General features: G+C 61.5%; 1 protein-coding gene across 1 annotated transcript; it reads left to right on the top strand.

The window, feature by feature from the left end:
- Positions 1 to 765: 765 nt before the first annotated feature.
- On the top strand, positions 766 to 11,750 carry EPN3 (epsin 3). The gene is made up of 10 exons (XM_049635837.1): positions 766 to 1,237; positions 4,164 to 4,840; positions 6,001 to 6,119; positions 6,777 to 6,857; positions 7,116 to 7,241; positions 8,185 to 8,272; positions 8,731 to 9,000; positions 9,180 to 9,296; positions 9,426 to 9,656; positions 9,868 to 11,750. Exons 2-10 carry the CDS (start codon positions 4,303 to 4,305, stop codon positions 10,200 to 10,202), a joined length of 1,905 nt encoding a protein of 634 aa, XP_049491794.1. The 5' UTR covers positions 766 to 1,237; positions 4,164 to 4,302; the 3' UTR covers positions 10,203 to 11,750.

The following is an 11,750-nucleotide window of genomic DNA, read 5'->3' as shown; positions in this document are numbered from 1 at the left end:
TGTGAGACCAGGAGAACTAGACCCCATGGGGCCTGGCTCCCTGAGATCCTCCCACTTCAGCTGGGTCCAAGGGCCCTGGGGATCATGCTCACTGCACCGCCCCACCCCAGAGACCAGATCCCGTGTCCTCGGCAGCCTGTCTCTGCCCCTCCTCGTGTCAGACCAGCTGGTTTCCTTGAGCCACTTTTTGCCTTAAAAACAGCCTCTGGACTTGAATGCCCACCGCCTTGCTCAGAGCAGTGCGAAGTGGACAAGAGGTGGCCCCTGGAAAGAAAAGTGCTGTCCGCTCAGACTCCATACCCGAACGGGGTTGTCTGTCCGAAATCCTCATTCTGGGCCAGGCCTCCCGTGCGAGTGGGCTCCGGGTCCCAGCTCCCAGAGTTCAAAGAACAACTGTGCTAATGCTGGGCTCATTGCTTTAAGTGCTGGTGGAGCAGGGGTGTGGGTGGGACACGGGGCAGTGGCCATAGCCTCCTGCCCGCTTGGTTTCGCATGTGGTGCTTCTGATAAGGACCTCGTGGGCCTCAGCATCCTCCAGTGGAGAGCGGGAGGAGTTCTGGAAAGATCAGGTCACTTCGTTCCTCAGAGAGACTATGCCTGGAGCCTGCGTGCCCCTCTTGGGGTGGCTGAGGGGGCCAGCTGGAGCCCACAGAAAACAAGACTCCGCCAAATGGCCTGGGAATGGTCTTCCTGGCTCCGGGGGGGATGGGGAAGGGGTGGGGTGGGTGTTGGAGCCCTCCCCACCCTATTTCCTGTTGAGGCAGGGGAAGGGTTAACTCACTGCTGGGTGGGAGTGGGCTACCAGCCCTGGGTCTGGATGTGCACGTCCGGGGTACAGCCAGCCGGCAGGCCTCCCCCCTCTGCCCGTGCCGCCTGCCCAGCCAGCAGGAAGGGGTTAACAACCCTGCGCTTCCTCCTGTGTCCTGTTACTGCTGAGGCAGACCTGCCCGGCCAGCTGGGCAACTTTCCTCCGAGTGCTGCCTGCCTGCCGGCTGGGCGGCTAAAAGACCAACGGGCAAGAGGCAGGGCTGCAGCCCCTCCTGGGGACCCTGCCTCCACCCTTCCAAGGGGTCTGAGCCTCCTGGGAGAGGGTGGGCATCTCCAGGACCGGGGTCCGTGGTGGATGGCTCTGGGGACGCTCCCGAGGCTGTGCTGTCCCCCTGCCGCGCAGGTTGGAAGGTCACTGCAGAGGCTGCTCGTGGTCCCAGGGCTGGGGCCAAGGGAGCCTGCACCGGAGGTAAGCTGGTGCCTCCGTGGAGGCGGTGGTGCCTCTCATGGAAGGCTCGGGGCTTAGCCTCCCTCTCGGGTCCCACGGAGAGGGGTGAGGAGGGCAGGGCTCTAGCGGATCCTGGAGGCTTTCTGCCCGCTGCCGCTCTCTCCTCCCCTCCCTGCAGCCCCCGGGAAGCAGGACTCAAGGATCGGCTCCCCACCCTGGGACTAACATCTCCGGTGACATTCCCTCCGCAAACTCCCGTTCTCCTCTGCCCGCCCCTCCCCCTGGGCCTCTGTGGCACCTCTAGCCTCAGGGCAGCCCCTACCCCATTCCGGGGCCCCAGGACACAGCCACCTCAGGGCTGACTCCAGCTTAGAGCTCTAGCTCGCTCCTGTCCCTCAGTGGACAAGAGTTAGGGCACCGCCACTCCCTTCCCACCCCCCACCCTTTAGCAGCCGCTGACCTGATGCAGGGCAGGGGCCGGGGCACCTTAGCAGAGGATGGGAGGGACTGTGGGCTGGTGGGGCGCACACACGCTTTGGACAAACTCTCGCACGTGACTCGACATATCTAGGCTCCTTCCTTCTCCCTGAATCCCCACTCGGGGGATGGCCATTGACTTCCTCAGCCCTGAGGATTCCCTTAGTCCCGAGAAAAGGAGCCGCCCCCCCCCCCCAAAGTTCTCCTGGGCACCTTATATAAAGGAGAGAGCAGATACTTGTGCTCCGTGCCCCGCCTCCTCCTCCAGCCTTCCCCTCCCCGCTCTGCCCCCCACCCTCCACCCCGTCTCTGAATTAGCCTCTCAGGCTCTGCCTTCTCAGTGTCCTTCCCTCCACCTGACAGGGTCTGGCTCAAGGTCACTGCAGTAATTCCATACCCGGCCTCCCGGGCCTGCCGCTGCCGCCACTGGCTGCCGGGTTTCTGTTTCACTCCCTTTTATTTCTGGGCATATTGTGTTCGATAAAACCCTTTGCTTGTAACACGGCTGGCAGAGCTCCCAGCGGCTCCCTCCCGCGATCCTTCCTTTACTCCTCCCTCCCTTCCGTGCTCCCTGGGCCTCACCCTGCCCCCTCTCCCCCCCCCCCCCCCCCCCCCCCCCAACCTGTCCCTTTTAACTTCAGGGGAGGGAGGTCCAGGCACCTCCCCGGAGTTTCTGATCCCTCTCTTCCCCCAGCTCCAGCAGAGGTGTGCAGAGGAGTTTCCTCTGTTCCCCCTTCTAGGAGGAAAGTCCAGACAGGGCCAGGGGGTCCGCACTGAGGGCCCCTCCCACTCCCCCAGGCTGGGCTGGAGGGCTCGGGCAGCCAGGCTCTAGTAGGGCTGCTGGTGGAGGCAGGATGCCTGACTGGTTTTGCTGGTTTCTGAGGCCAGCACTGGGAGGGGCGTGCACTCCGGGCGGGCTCTGGGGCACAATTATTTCTCATCTTGACTCTTGCCACCCTCCAGCCCACCGGTTGGGGAGGTAAAGATAGGTCTGAGTCACTAGTGAGGAGGAGGACAGGAGTTAAACAAGCGTTGGCCGTGGCATCCCCACAGAAGGGCCTGCCAGGCTGGACGGACAGACAGCAGACAGAAGGTAGGCAGCCTTTCAGTCAGCACTCCATCCGCCTGGTCTCCCACAGGATCCCCTCCTCCGGGCCCAAGCTCTCCCAGGCACCTGGGCCCTGAAGAAGCCTGCCAAGGCCTGCTGGCCGCTTTGAACCAAGCCCAGGGTTGGCAGGGCCGGGTGGAGGGAAAGCCCAAACTGGGGGAGGGCAGGACAGGCGGCTTCTGACTCCTGAGAGTCCCAAGATTGAGCCCCAGGATTGAGCGGAGAGGTGCTGAGAGGCGCCCTCTCCATAAGTGGGGGTGGGGGTTCACGGTTGGTGTGGAGGCTCTGTGGGTCCAGCCTGTGTGTGTGTGTGTGTGTGTGTGTGTGTATGCATACCAGAAAAACAGCCGTGGCAGGGGGATTCTGGGTTTGGTTTCTGGTAGGACCCTGGAAGAACATTTTTCTGTCATGAGCCTGGGTTTCCTTTCTCCAGATGGCCTAGTCCTGACGCTGTGGGGAGGGCAGAGGGCTGACCCTGATTCCCTCCCCCCTGGGCTATCAGGAGACGACCACGCACCCAGGGCCTCAGGTTTGGGGAGCCCAGACCAGCCTTGCCTTCAGGGAGCTTACGTTCCTGCCCCATGTCCCTCTCTGGCCTTCTGGCCCAGCTCAAGCATTCCCTCCCATCTGTCCTTCCACGCCCTGTGGCTTTGCTCCTCCTCACCCTCCCCTTCAGATCTCAGGCTGTCACCTCCACTGGGAAGTCTCCCCTGATTTTCCTAGCTTGGGTGTTCCTGTGCATGTCCGTGTTAGGCTGGATCGTCTATGCCCCGCATCTGGACGTGTGCGGACCAGGACTTGTGCTCTGTGCCTGGCACAATGTCGGGCTCAGAGAAGGCCCCGGGAACTAGGTGCCGAATGAATTAAGCTGCACAAACTAGTGATTTGAGAAACGAGGAGTGGGGAACGAGGAGCTGGGAGGGATAGCTCCTAAGTGAGATCCTGGCCTCAGAAACGGGAGGGAGAGGTAATTAAACAGGAGGGAGGTGAGCAGGCATTCCTGGGGGTCGCTTTCCTGCCTGTCGCTAAGGGTGAGGATGTGGGGAGTGCGTCTGCCGGGGTCACTCCCAATGGCATCAGCTCTGCGAACTCGAACGAGTCACTCAATCCTTCTCTGAACCTCACTTCCCCATCTGTGAATGGAGATAATAATAATCACCCCGTCTTTGTAGCGGGACTGTAAAAGAGCAAAGAGCACGCAAAGCTGCAAGTGTTGGCTGAATAATGTGTAAGATAAGAAAAATAAGAATAAGCACCTGCCAGAGGCTGTTCCTGGCAGCGGGGACCCCGGCCAGGCCCGAGTGGCTGTCCAGGTGAGCCACTGCCCCTGAGTTCCTGAGTTCCAGTCCCTCTCTTCCTCAGACCCATGTGGAACCCAAGGACGCAGCCGCCCCGCTGAGAGCTCGGTGGCCCATCCCTGGAGACCGTGACCTCGAGACGGTGGCCCTCGGCCCTCCACCTCCGGCTGGGGCGGGGGCCGCCCATCTCCAAGTCCCCAGCCATGACGACCTCAGCGCTGCGGCGCCAGGTGAAGAACATCGTGCACAACTACTCGGAGGCCGAGATCAAGGTGCGCGAGGCCACCAGCAATGACCCGTGGGGCCCGCCCAGCACGCTCATGTCGGAGATTGCCGACCTGACCTTCAACACGGTGGCCTTCGCCGAGGTCATGGGCATGCTGTGGCGGCGGCTCAACGACAGCGGCAAGAACTGGCGGCACGTGTACAAGGCGCTAACGCTGCTGGACTACCTGCTCAAGACGGGCTCCGAGAGGGTGGCCCACCAGTGCCGCGAGAACCTCTACACCATCCAGACGCTCAAGGACTTCCAGTACATCGACCGCGACGGCAAGGACCAGGGCGTCAACGTGCGCGAGAAGGTCAAGCAGGTGATGGCCTTGCTCAGGGACGAGGAGCGCCTCCGGCAGGAGCGGACCCACGCCCTCAAGACCAAGGAGCGCATGGCGCTGGAGGGCATGGGCATCGGCAGCGGGCAGCTGGGCCTGGGCCGCCGCCACGGATCCCCGTCCTCCTACAACTGTGAGTGAGCCCCGGGGCTGTGGCTGGGGGCCAGGAGGCAGCCCGAGGTCAGAGGGATGCCGCGAGCATTCAGGGAGGTGACGAATGGAGCATGGAAGGCAGGATGCCTGGCACAGCAGGTGCCCCGCAAGTTAGCGCAGACGACAGTGGGACCATGCCCCGTGGGCTGCTGTGGTAGCAGAAGCTCAGGCTTCTGGAGTCCAGCAGCATTCCTCATTCTGCCCCTTTCGAGCGGAGGGGTCTAGACGGCCGCCTCTCTGAGTCTCCGCTTCCTCATCTGTGAAGCAGGGAAAATCTTTCAGGTGTTGGATGTGAGAATCAATGAGACCAGGCTCAGGAATGCCCTTGGCCCTGTGCCCAGACACAGGGCACAAGGTGCTCCATCAGTGGCATTCCTCACGACCCCCTCCTGAAAACAGGGTGCTGCAGAGTTGTTGTTGTTGTTGTTGTTTTTTGAGAGAGAGAGAGAGAGGGAGGGAGAGAAATGTGAGTGGGGGAGGGGCAGAGAAAGAGAATCCCAAGCAGGCTCCATGCTGTAAGCGAAGAGCCGAGCATGGGGCTTGATCCCATGAACCATGTGATTGTGACCTGAGCCGAAATCAAGAGTCGGACGCTCAACTGACTGAGCCACCCCGGCGCCCCTGCAGAGCAGTTCTGGACTCTCCTCCCTGCCCCAAAGCGGGCTTCTGGGATCTGAGGGGTACTCAGGATGGTCCTCCTTTCATAAAGCCCTTGACAGTGTGCCAAGGGCTTTGAGAGCCGTGGCCCTGATTGGCTGGAACTCTCTCCCTCCCACCTCACTTGACCCCAGGCAGGATGGGCACCCTGCCCCCCCTTCCCCGCGCCCCCCCCACCGGAAGGGACCTGGCTCCAAGTCTTACCTTAGGACCCTGGCCAGGCAACCTCTGGATATTGGCACGTCTGTAAAGGAGGGACCGGAGTCTCTAGTTGGGGGGGGGGGGGGGGGGGGGGGGCATGGGAAGCCTCACACAGAGTGCTAAGCACACTGCCAGTCCCCCTGGGGCCCTGGCTGCCAGTCGTTTCCTTCCTCAGTTTCCCCCTCTGAGCCTTAGAGCTTCCTGGTTGTGGGGGGAGGGGCAGGGGAGGGGAGGCACGCGGTCACAGGAGCCACGATGGCCCACGGTCCACGGTCATTGCAGCCTCCTCCTCATCCCCCCGATACACATCCGACTTGGAGCAGGCCCGGCCCCAGACGTCAGGAGAAGAGGAGTTGCATCTGCAGCTGGCCCTGGCCATGAGCCGCGAGGAGGCTGAGAAGGTGAGGGCCCCCCCGGTGGCCTGGGGAGGGCACTGGTGCCCCACACCCTTGGCTCCTAGGCTCCTCTACTTTGGACAGCACAGGGCCTGTCCGTGTCCCCGGGACTGTCCTGGCAGGGACTGCCTCCCTGCCTGCGGTCCCCTCTGGCTGCGCCTGGAAAGGGCAGCGAACGCTGAGTGGGGTGAGGGCACGTATGTGTCTTACGGGCCTGTCGCGGCCCCGGGGAAGGCAAGTGCGCTGACAGACACATTCCTGGGAGACCCAGAGATATGCCGCCCCACAACCCCTGCTGTGGGGTTGCTGTCCTTTTAGGGGGGCAGGGATAGCCCCCCCCCCCCCCCCCCCCCCCTCCCCGCCCCCCCCCCCCTCGATCCCGGCAGACTGGGCAGGAAGCAGCCGGGCCTCACACAGCAGGGCCCGGGGACGCTCAGGGGACCCGGAAGCAAAGGATCAATCTCCTTGATCTTGGAAACTGCATCGCAGACCTGGGCAGGGAGAAGGCCACACACATCTTGATGCCTTGGGGTCAGGATGCCCACATCCGCTCAGGGTGGGCCCTTCTCTCTCCACCTCCCTTCCCCCTGCGGGGCTACGTTGCCCTCCCGCCCAGGAGTGGGAGCACTGGGCCGAGTTCACCCCTTTCTTCCTCCTTTGCAGCCCGTCCCCCCAGCCTCCCACAGGGATGAGGACCTGCAGCTGCAGCTGGCTCTGCGCCTGAGCCGGCAGGAGCACGAGAAGGTAGCAGGCCGAGCCTGTGCAGGTGCTGGTGCTGGTGCGGGTGCTGGTGCAGGTGCTGGTGCAGGTGCTGGTGCAGGTGCTGGTGCGGGTGCTGGTGCAGGTGCTACACAGGCACTAACCAGGCTCCTCCCACTGCACCCAGTGGTCCCGCTGTGCCTAACCTCTCTCCCCGCACTCCTCTTGACTCCAGCTCCCCCGGTCCCCTCAAGTCCAGCCTGGGCTGCTCGTGCTGTCCTCACTCCTCTGTGCCTTCCACAGGAGGTGAGGTCCTGGCGGGGAGAGGACTCCCCTGTGGCCAATGGTGCTGGGGCTGCAGTTCGCCGTTGGCAAGACAAAGAGCCAGAGAGAGAAGAGGGAAAGGAGGAGAAGCTGAAAACCAGCCAGGTAGGGAGGGGCTGGGCTGCACCGGCTGACTGAGCCTGGGAGATGAGCTGAGTCGGTATTTGTAGACTTCAGAACTGCGCTTCATATATAGTAAGCACTGTTTAAGTGTTTATTCAATGGAGAGAGGGATAGAGGGGGTGCAGCAGCCCTCGGGCCCAGACCACATGGGCTGGTGACTGAGCTGACAGCAAAGTGGGATACAAAGAATCCTGATCCCCTCCCCCGGATTTGGGTTCTGGATTTGCTGTCATTTATTTGACTTGGGGCACATCACTGCTGTGGGCTCGGTTTCCTCCTTTAGTTGGGCAGCTCCATCTCTGGTATTCTAGGATTACGTGATACTGTGGATCCAGATTGGGGGCGGGGGGAGGCGGGCTCAGGCACACGGTACTCACAATATCTTGGGCTCATATACATACTTTCCAAGAATAGGGGAGTGGGTAGCTTCTGGGAACAAGGCCACCCTCCAAAGCCGTGCATGGAGCCAGGATGTCTCTATCCCCTTTCTGCCTGTGTTCACTGTGGCTGGTTTCTGACTTAGGAAAGCAGACTTGTTATAAAATCTGTCTTTTACCACGGATGGGCTGGGGAGCAGAACAACTGAAGGGGTCAGGCGGGCCTGGGTTTATCCCAGCTCTGCCTCTCCCCAGCTGTGCGGCTCCCTGCCCACCGTTTCCCCTCTCTGAGCCTCCGCTCGTGCGTCTGTAAAATGGAGACACCACGACCTGCACTACTTAGTGCACAGGGTTGTTGTGGAGGCACCAAGCGGATGAGGAAACATTTTATAAACTGCAAAGCACTGTACGGAGACAAGGGATCATTAGTAGGTGTTTGTGAAGTGAACAAAGGCGAGAAGGAGCTGGGCTGAGGAGGACAGGCCAAGGACCGCCCTTCTTCTGGTCTCGCCCACTTCTGAGCCATGGCTGCCTCTCTCCCTCCACAGTCTTCCATTCTGGACTTGGCAGACATCTTCGTACCTGCCCCGGCCCCGCCCTCCACACGCTGCTCTGCTGACCCATGGGACATCCCAGGTGGGCATGCAGGGCTGCAAGAGGTTTCCAGGCTGGCCCCAGAAAGCCCCTCCCCATAGCTGAGGGCCAGCTGAGGGCAAGACACTCACCCCTCTGAGCCTCAGCTTCCTCTGGGACATGGGGTTGTAGTGAGGGATGGAAGCGCACATCTGAAGAGCCCAGCTCATGGAAAACTCGGAGATGTTCTCTCGGTTCCCCCGGTCACGTTGGCTTTCCTGAAGCCCCAGCCCGTCCCTGCCCTTGACTGGGAAGGTGGCCTGAGCTGCCCATGCCCGGGACTCCACGTTCCTGGCAGAACTTGACGAATATGGGCTCCAGCTTGCTGGGTGGTCCTGAGTCAGCATCCCATCTGTGAAATGGGACCCTTGGCCTCCCAACTTGGTCTGGGTAACTGGGAAGGGCCCTGGGCTGGGTGTAAAGGTGGGCCTGGGGTCATGTCTGTACTGTTTCCGTTTTAGGTCTCAGGCCCAACACAGAGCCCAGTGGCTCCTCCTGGGGGCCTTCCGCAGACCCCTGGTCTCCTGTCCCCTCGGGAAGTGCCCTGTCCAGAAGCCAGCCCTGGGACTTGCCCCCTATGCTCTCCTCCTCAGAGCCCTGGGGCCGGACCCCAGTGCTGCCTGCCAGACCCCCATCCGCAGACCTCTGGGCACAGAACTCCCCCCATCACCAACTCCCCGACACTGGGGCTGACCCTTGGGGAGCCTCGGTGGAGACCTCCAATGCACCTGGTAAGTAGAGGGCCAGAGGGTGTGGGTGAGGGGCTGGGAGGACTTCCGGGTCCCCTCCCTCCAGCGCCAAGGGGCAGCACATCCTGTCTGTGTCAAGACAGCTGCTTGCCTAAAAGGGGTCAGACCAGTGCCTGACCTTTTTGCCAGCCCATCTCATCTTCCTCTTCCTCCTTGGCTAGCTCTAGGTGGTACCTCACCTTTTGACCCATTTGCCAACCCTCCAGTATCCACAGAGACCAAGGAGGGGCCGGAGTGTGCCCAGGCCCTGCCTTCGGGAAAGCCCGGCAGTCCTGTGGGTAAGCAGGAGGCAGGGGATGATACAGCTCTGGGGAATGAGGGACCTGCCCAGAGGTGGCCTCTGTCCTCTTCTTCCCAGAGTGACCACTCCCCATCCCTACCCATGAGCGCAATCATTTCTGTTCCAGAGCTGGACCTGTTTGGAGACCCCATTCCCAGTTCCAAGCAAAATGGCACCAAGGAGCCAGAATCCTTTGACCTGGGTGTACTGGAGGAAGCGCTAACCCAGCCCAGTAAGGAGGCCCGAGCATGCCGGACTCCTGAGTCTTTCCTGGGCCCTTCGGCCTCCTCCTTGGTCAACCTTGATTCATTAGTCAAGGCGCCCCAGGCTGCAAAGACGCGAAACCCTTTTCTGACAGGTAGGACACCCCTTGTCCCTGCCGCGTCTCAACACTGGGGGCCCCTGCTCTCTCCATCCCTCCTTTCAGCCCCTGCCCTAAAAATGTTACTCTTCTTCCCTATTTCTGAGACCCCAGATCGTGCCTCCTCTCCCCGCCCCCCCCTTTGGGGCTGTGCCCCCCCCCCCCCCCCCGGCGCACTCCAAGCTCCCCATCCTCTCTCGTTCCGCAGGTCTCAGCGCTCCATCCCCCACCAACCCGTTCGGTGGGAGCGAGCAGGCCAGGCCGACCCTGAACCAGATGCGCACCGGGTCGCCCGCGCTAGGCTTGGCGGCCGGCGGGCCGGTCGGGGCGCCCTTGGGCTCCATGACCTACAGCGCCTCCCTGCCTCTCCCGCTCAGCAGCGTGCCAGCCGGCGTGACCCTCCCCGCCTCGGTCAGCGTCTTCCCGCAGGCCGGCGCCTTCACGCCGCCGCCCGCGAGCCTGCCACAGCCCCTGTTGCCCACGTCGGGCTCCGCGGGGCCGCTCCAGCCGCCCCCACATCCCGGCACCAACCCCTTCCTCTGAGCGCGGCCCCGCCCTGCCCCGGCTGGCCGGCGCATGCGCGAGGGCCCGTCCCCGGCGCGGGGCGGGGCTGTCACCCCAGGGCCCGCCCCCGGGAAGGTCGGAAGGGCTGACTCCGCCCCCAGTCCCGCCTGGACGCTCCAAGTGGCCCCCGCCGACCCTCTCTCGCCGCTCTGGAAGCTTGACCCTGAGGACTGCCCGGGGCTGAGACCACGCCCGCGTCCTCAGCTCCCACCGAGTGGACTGTTTCGAGGCGTGGTGTCTGGGTCAGGACCACGGCGCAAACCACCGGCTGCCGTGGGAACGAGTGCTTCGCCGTGTGGGGCACAAAAATGCTCCCACTTCCCGCACCACCCCCTCAGCCCCGGCACCTTCGCTTCCAGATGCTCCCCGGGCTCTCCCTCATTCTCTCATTTCATTCATTTACCACAGATCTGCACTGGGGGTGATCTAATGGCAGGGAACAATAGGCAGTTGTTCCCGCTCATTGTGCTCTCTGTGCTGTAAGCACTTTAGACAGATTATTTAATTTAATCCTTGCAACAACCCTCTGAGGTAGATAATACTATTCCCATTCAAGACTGGCTACGCAATTTGTGGGGGCCGGTGCAAAATGAAAATGCAGGGCCCTTGCTCCAAATTAAGAATAGCAAACTGGGGGCAGCAGGGCATTAAACCAAGTGTACAGCCCTCGGTCCTGCTGTCACTTTAGAGGTGAGGAAACAGGCTCAGAGAGGTTAAGTGGCATGCTCAAGGTCACAAAGCTAGCACACACTGGGGCTGCGATTCAGACTGTCTGGCTCCACAGCCCTGAGCGCCCGGGCTGGGCCCCCCGGTTTCATCTGCAAATATTAACAGCCCGGAACAAAGTGGTGGGCTCACCTGGGAGGGATCCAAGGGCTGCTAAGCCCACAGCCTCCAGGAGCTCAGAACTCTGGGGAGACAAGCCGGGTAGAGGAGCCCTCATGTTCCTTTGCTTTACTGAGTCACCTTAAATCTAGCTCTACCCTTTCCCCTCTTCACCAGGGCAAGAAATTCAATCTCAGCCATGCTGAGAGAGCCTGACCCCTCCCGGGGGCTTCCGTGGGGTCTGAGAAACCAAAGGGAGGGGCAGGGCCTGGTACCTCATCCTGGGGCCACCTTGGTCACCCCTACTCCTTTTCCGCTCAATGCTCTCCCAACCGCTGATTTGTCCTCAGTGCTCAGAGTCTGGCCCTACAAGCAGCCTGCTACTGAGGGAAGATGGCCTTCTATAGGCCAGAAGAAAATTGGGGGGGGGGGGGGGGACAGGATGCTGCTGTCTTTCTTAAGTGGAAGGGGGATGCAGGGAAAGGAGCTGCCGGGTTTTGGTTTAGGTTTTGGTGTTTTTTTAGAGGGAGAGAGGGAGTTCTGCTGTGACTGTTACAGGCGGGATGGACAAGAGCACCTACTAGGAGTCAGACCCCCAGAGTTCAGAACTCTGCTCCAAGATTTGCAATTAATAATAATAGTAATCACTTAGTAATAAGTGGTTATGCTCCCTGACCTTGAGTAAATTACTTAACCTCTCTA

Source organism: Panthera uncia, chromosome E1 (genome assembly GCF_023721935.1).
Source record: "Panthera uncia isolate 11264 chromosome E1, Puncia_PCG_1.0, whole genome shotgun sequence".
Taxonomy (NCBI): domain Eukaryota; kingdom Metazoa; phylum Chordata; class Mammalia; order Carnivora; family Felidae; genus Panthera; species Panthera uncia.
This window is presented reverse-complemented; position numbering and strand designations above follow the sequence as displayed.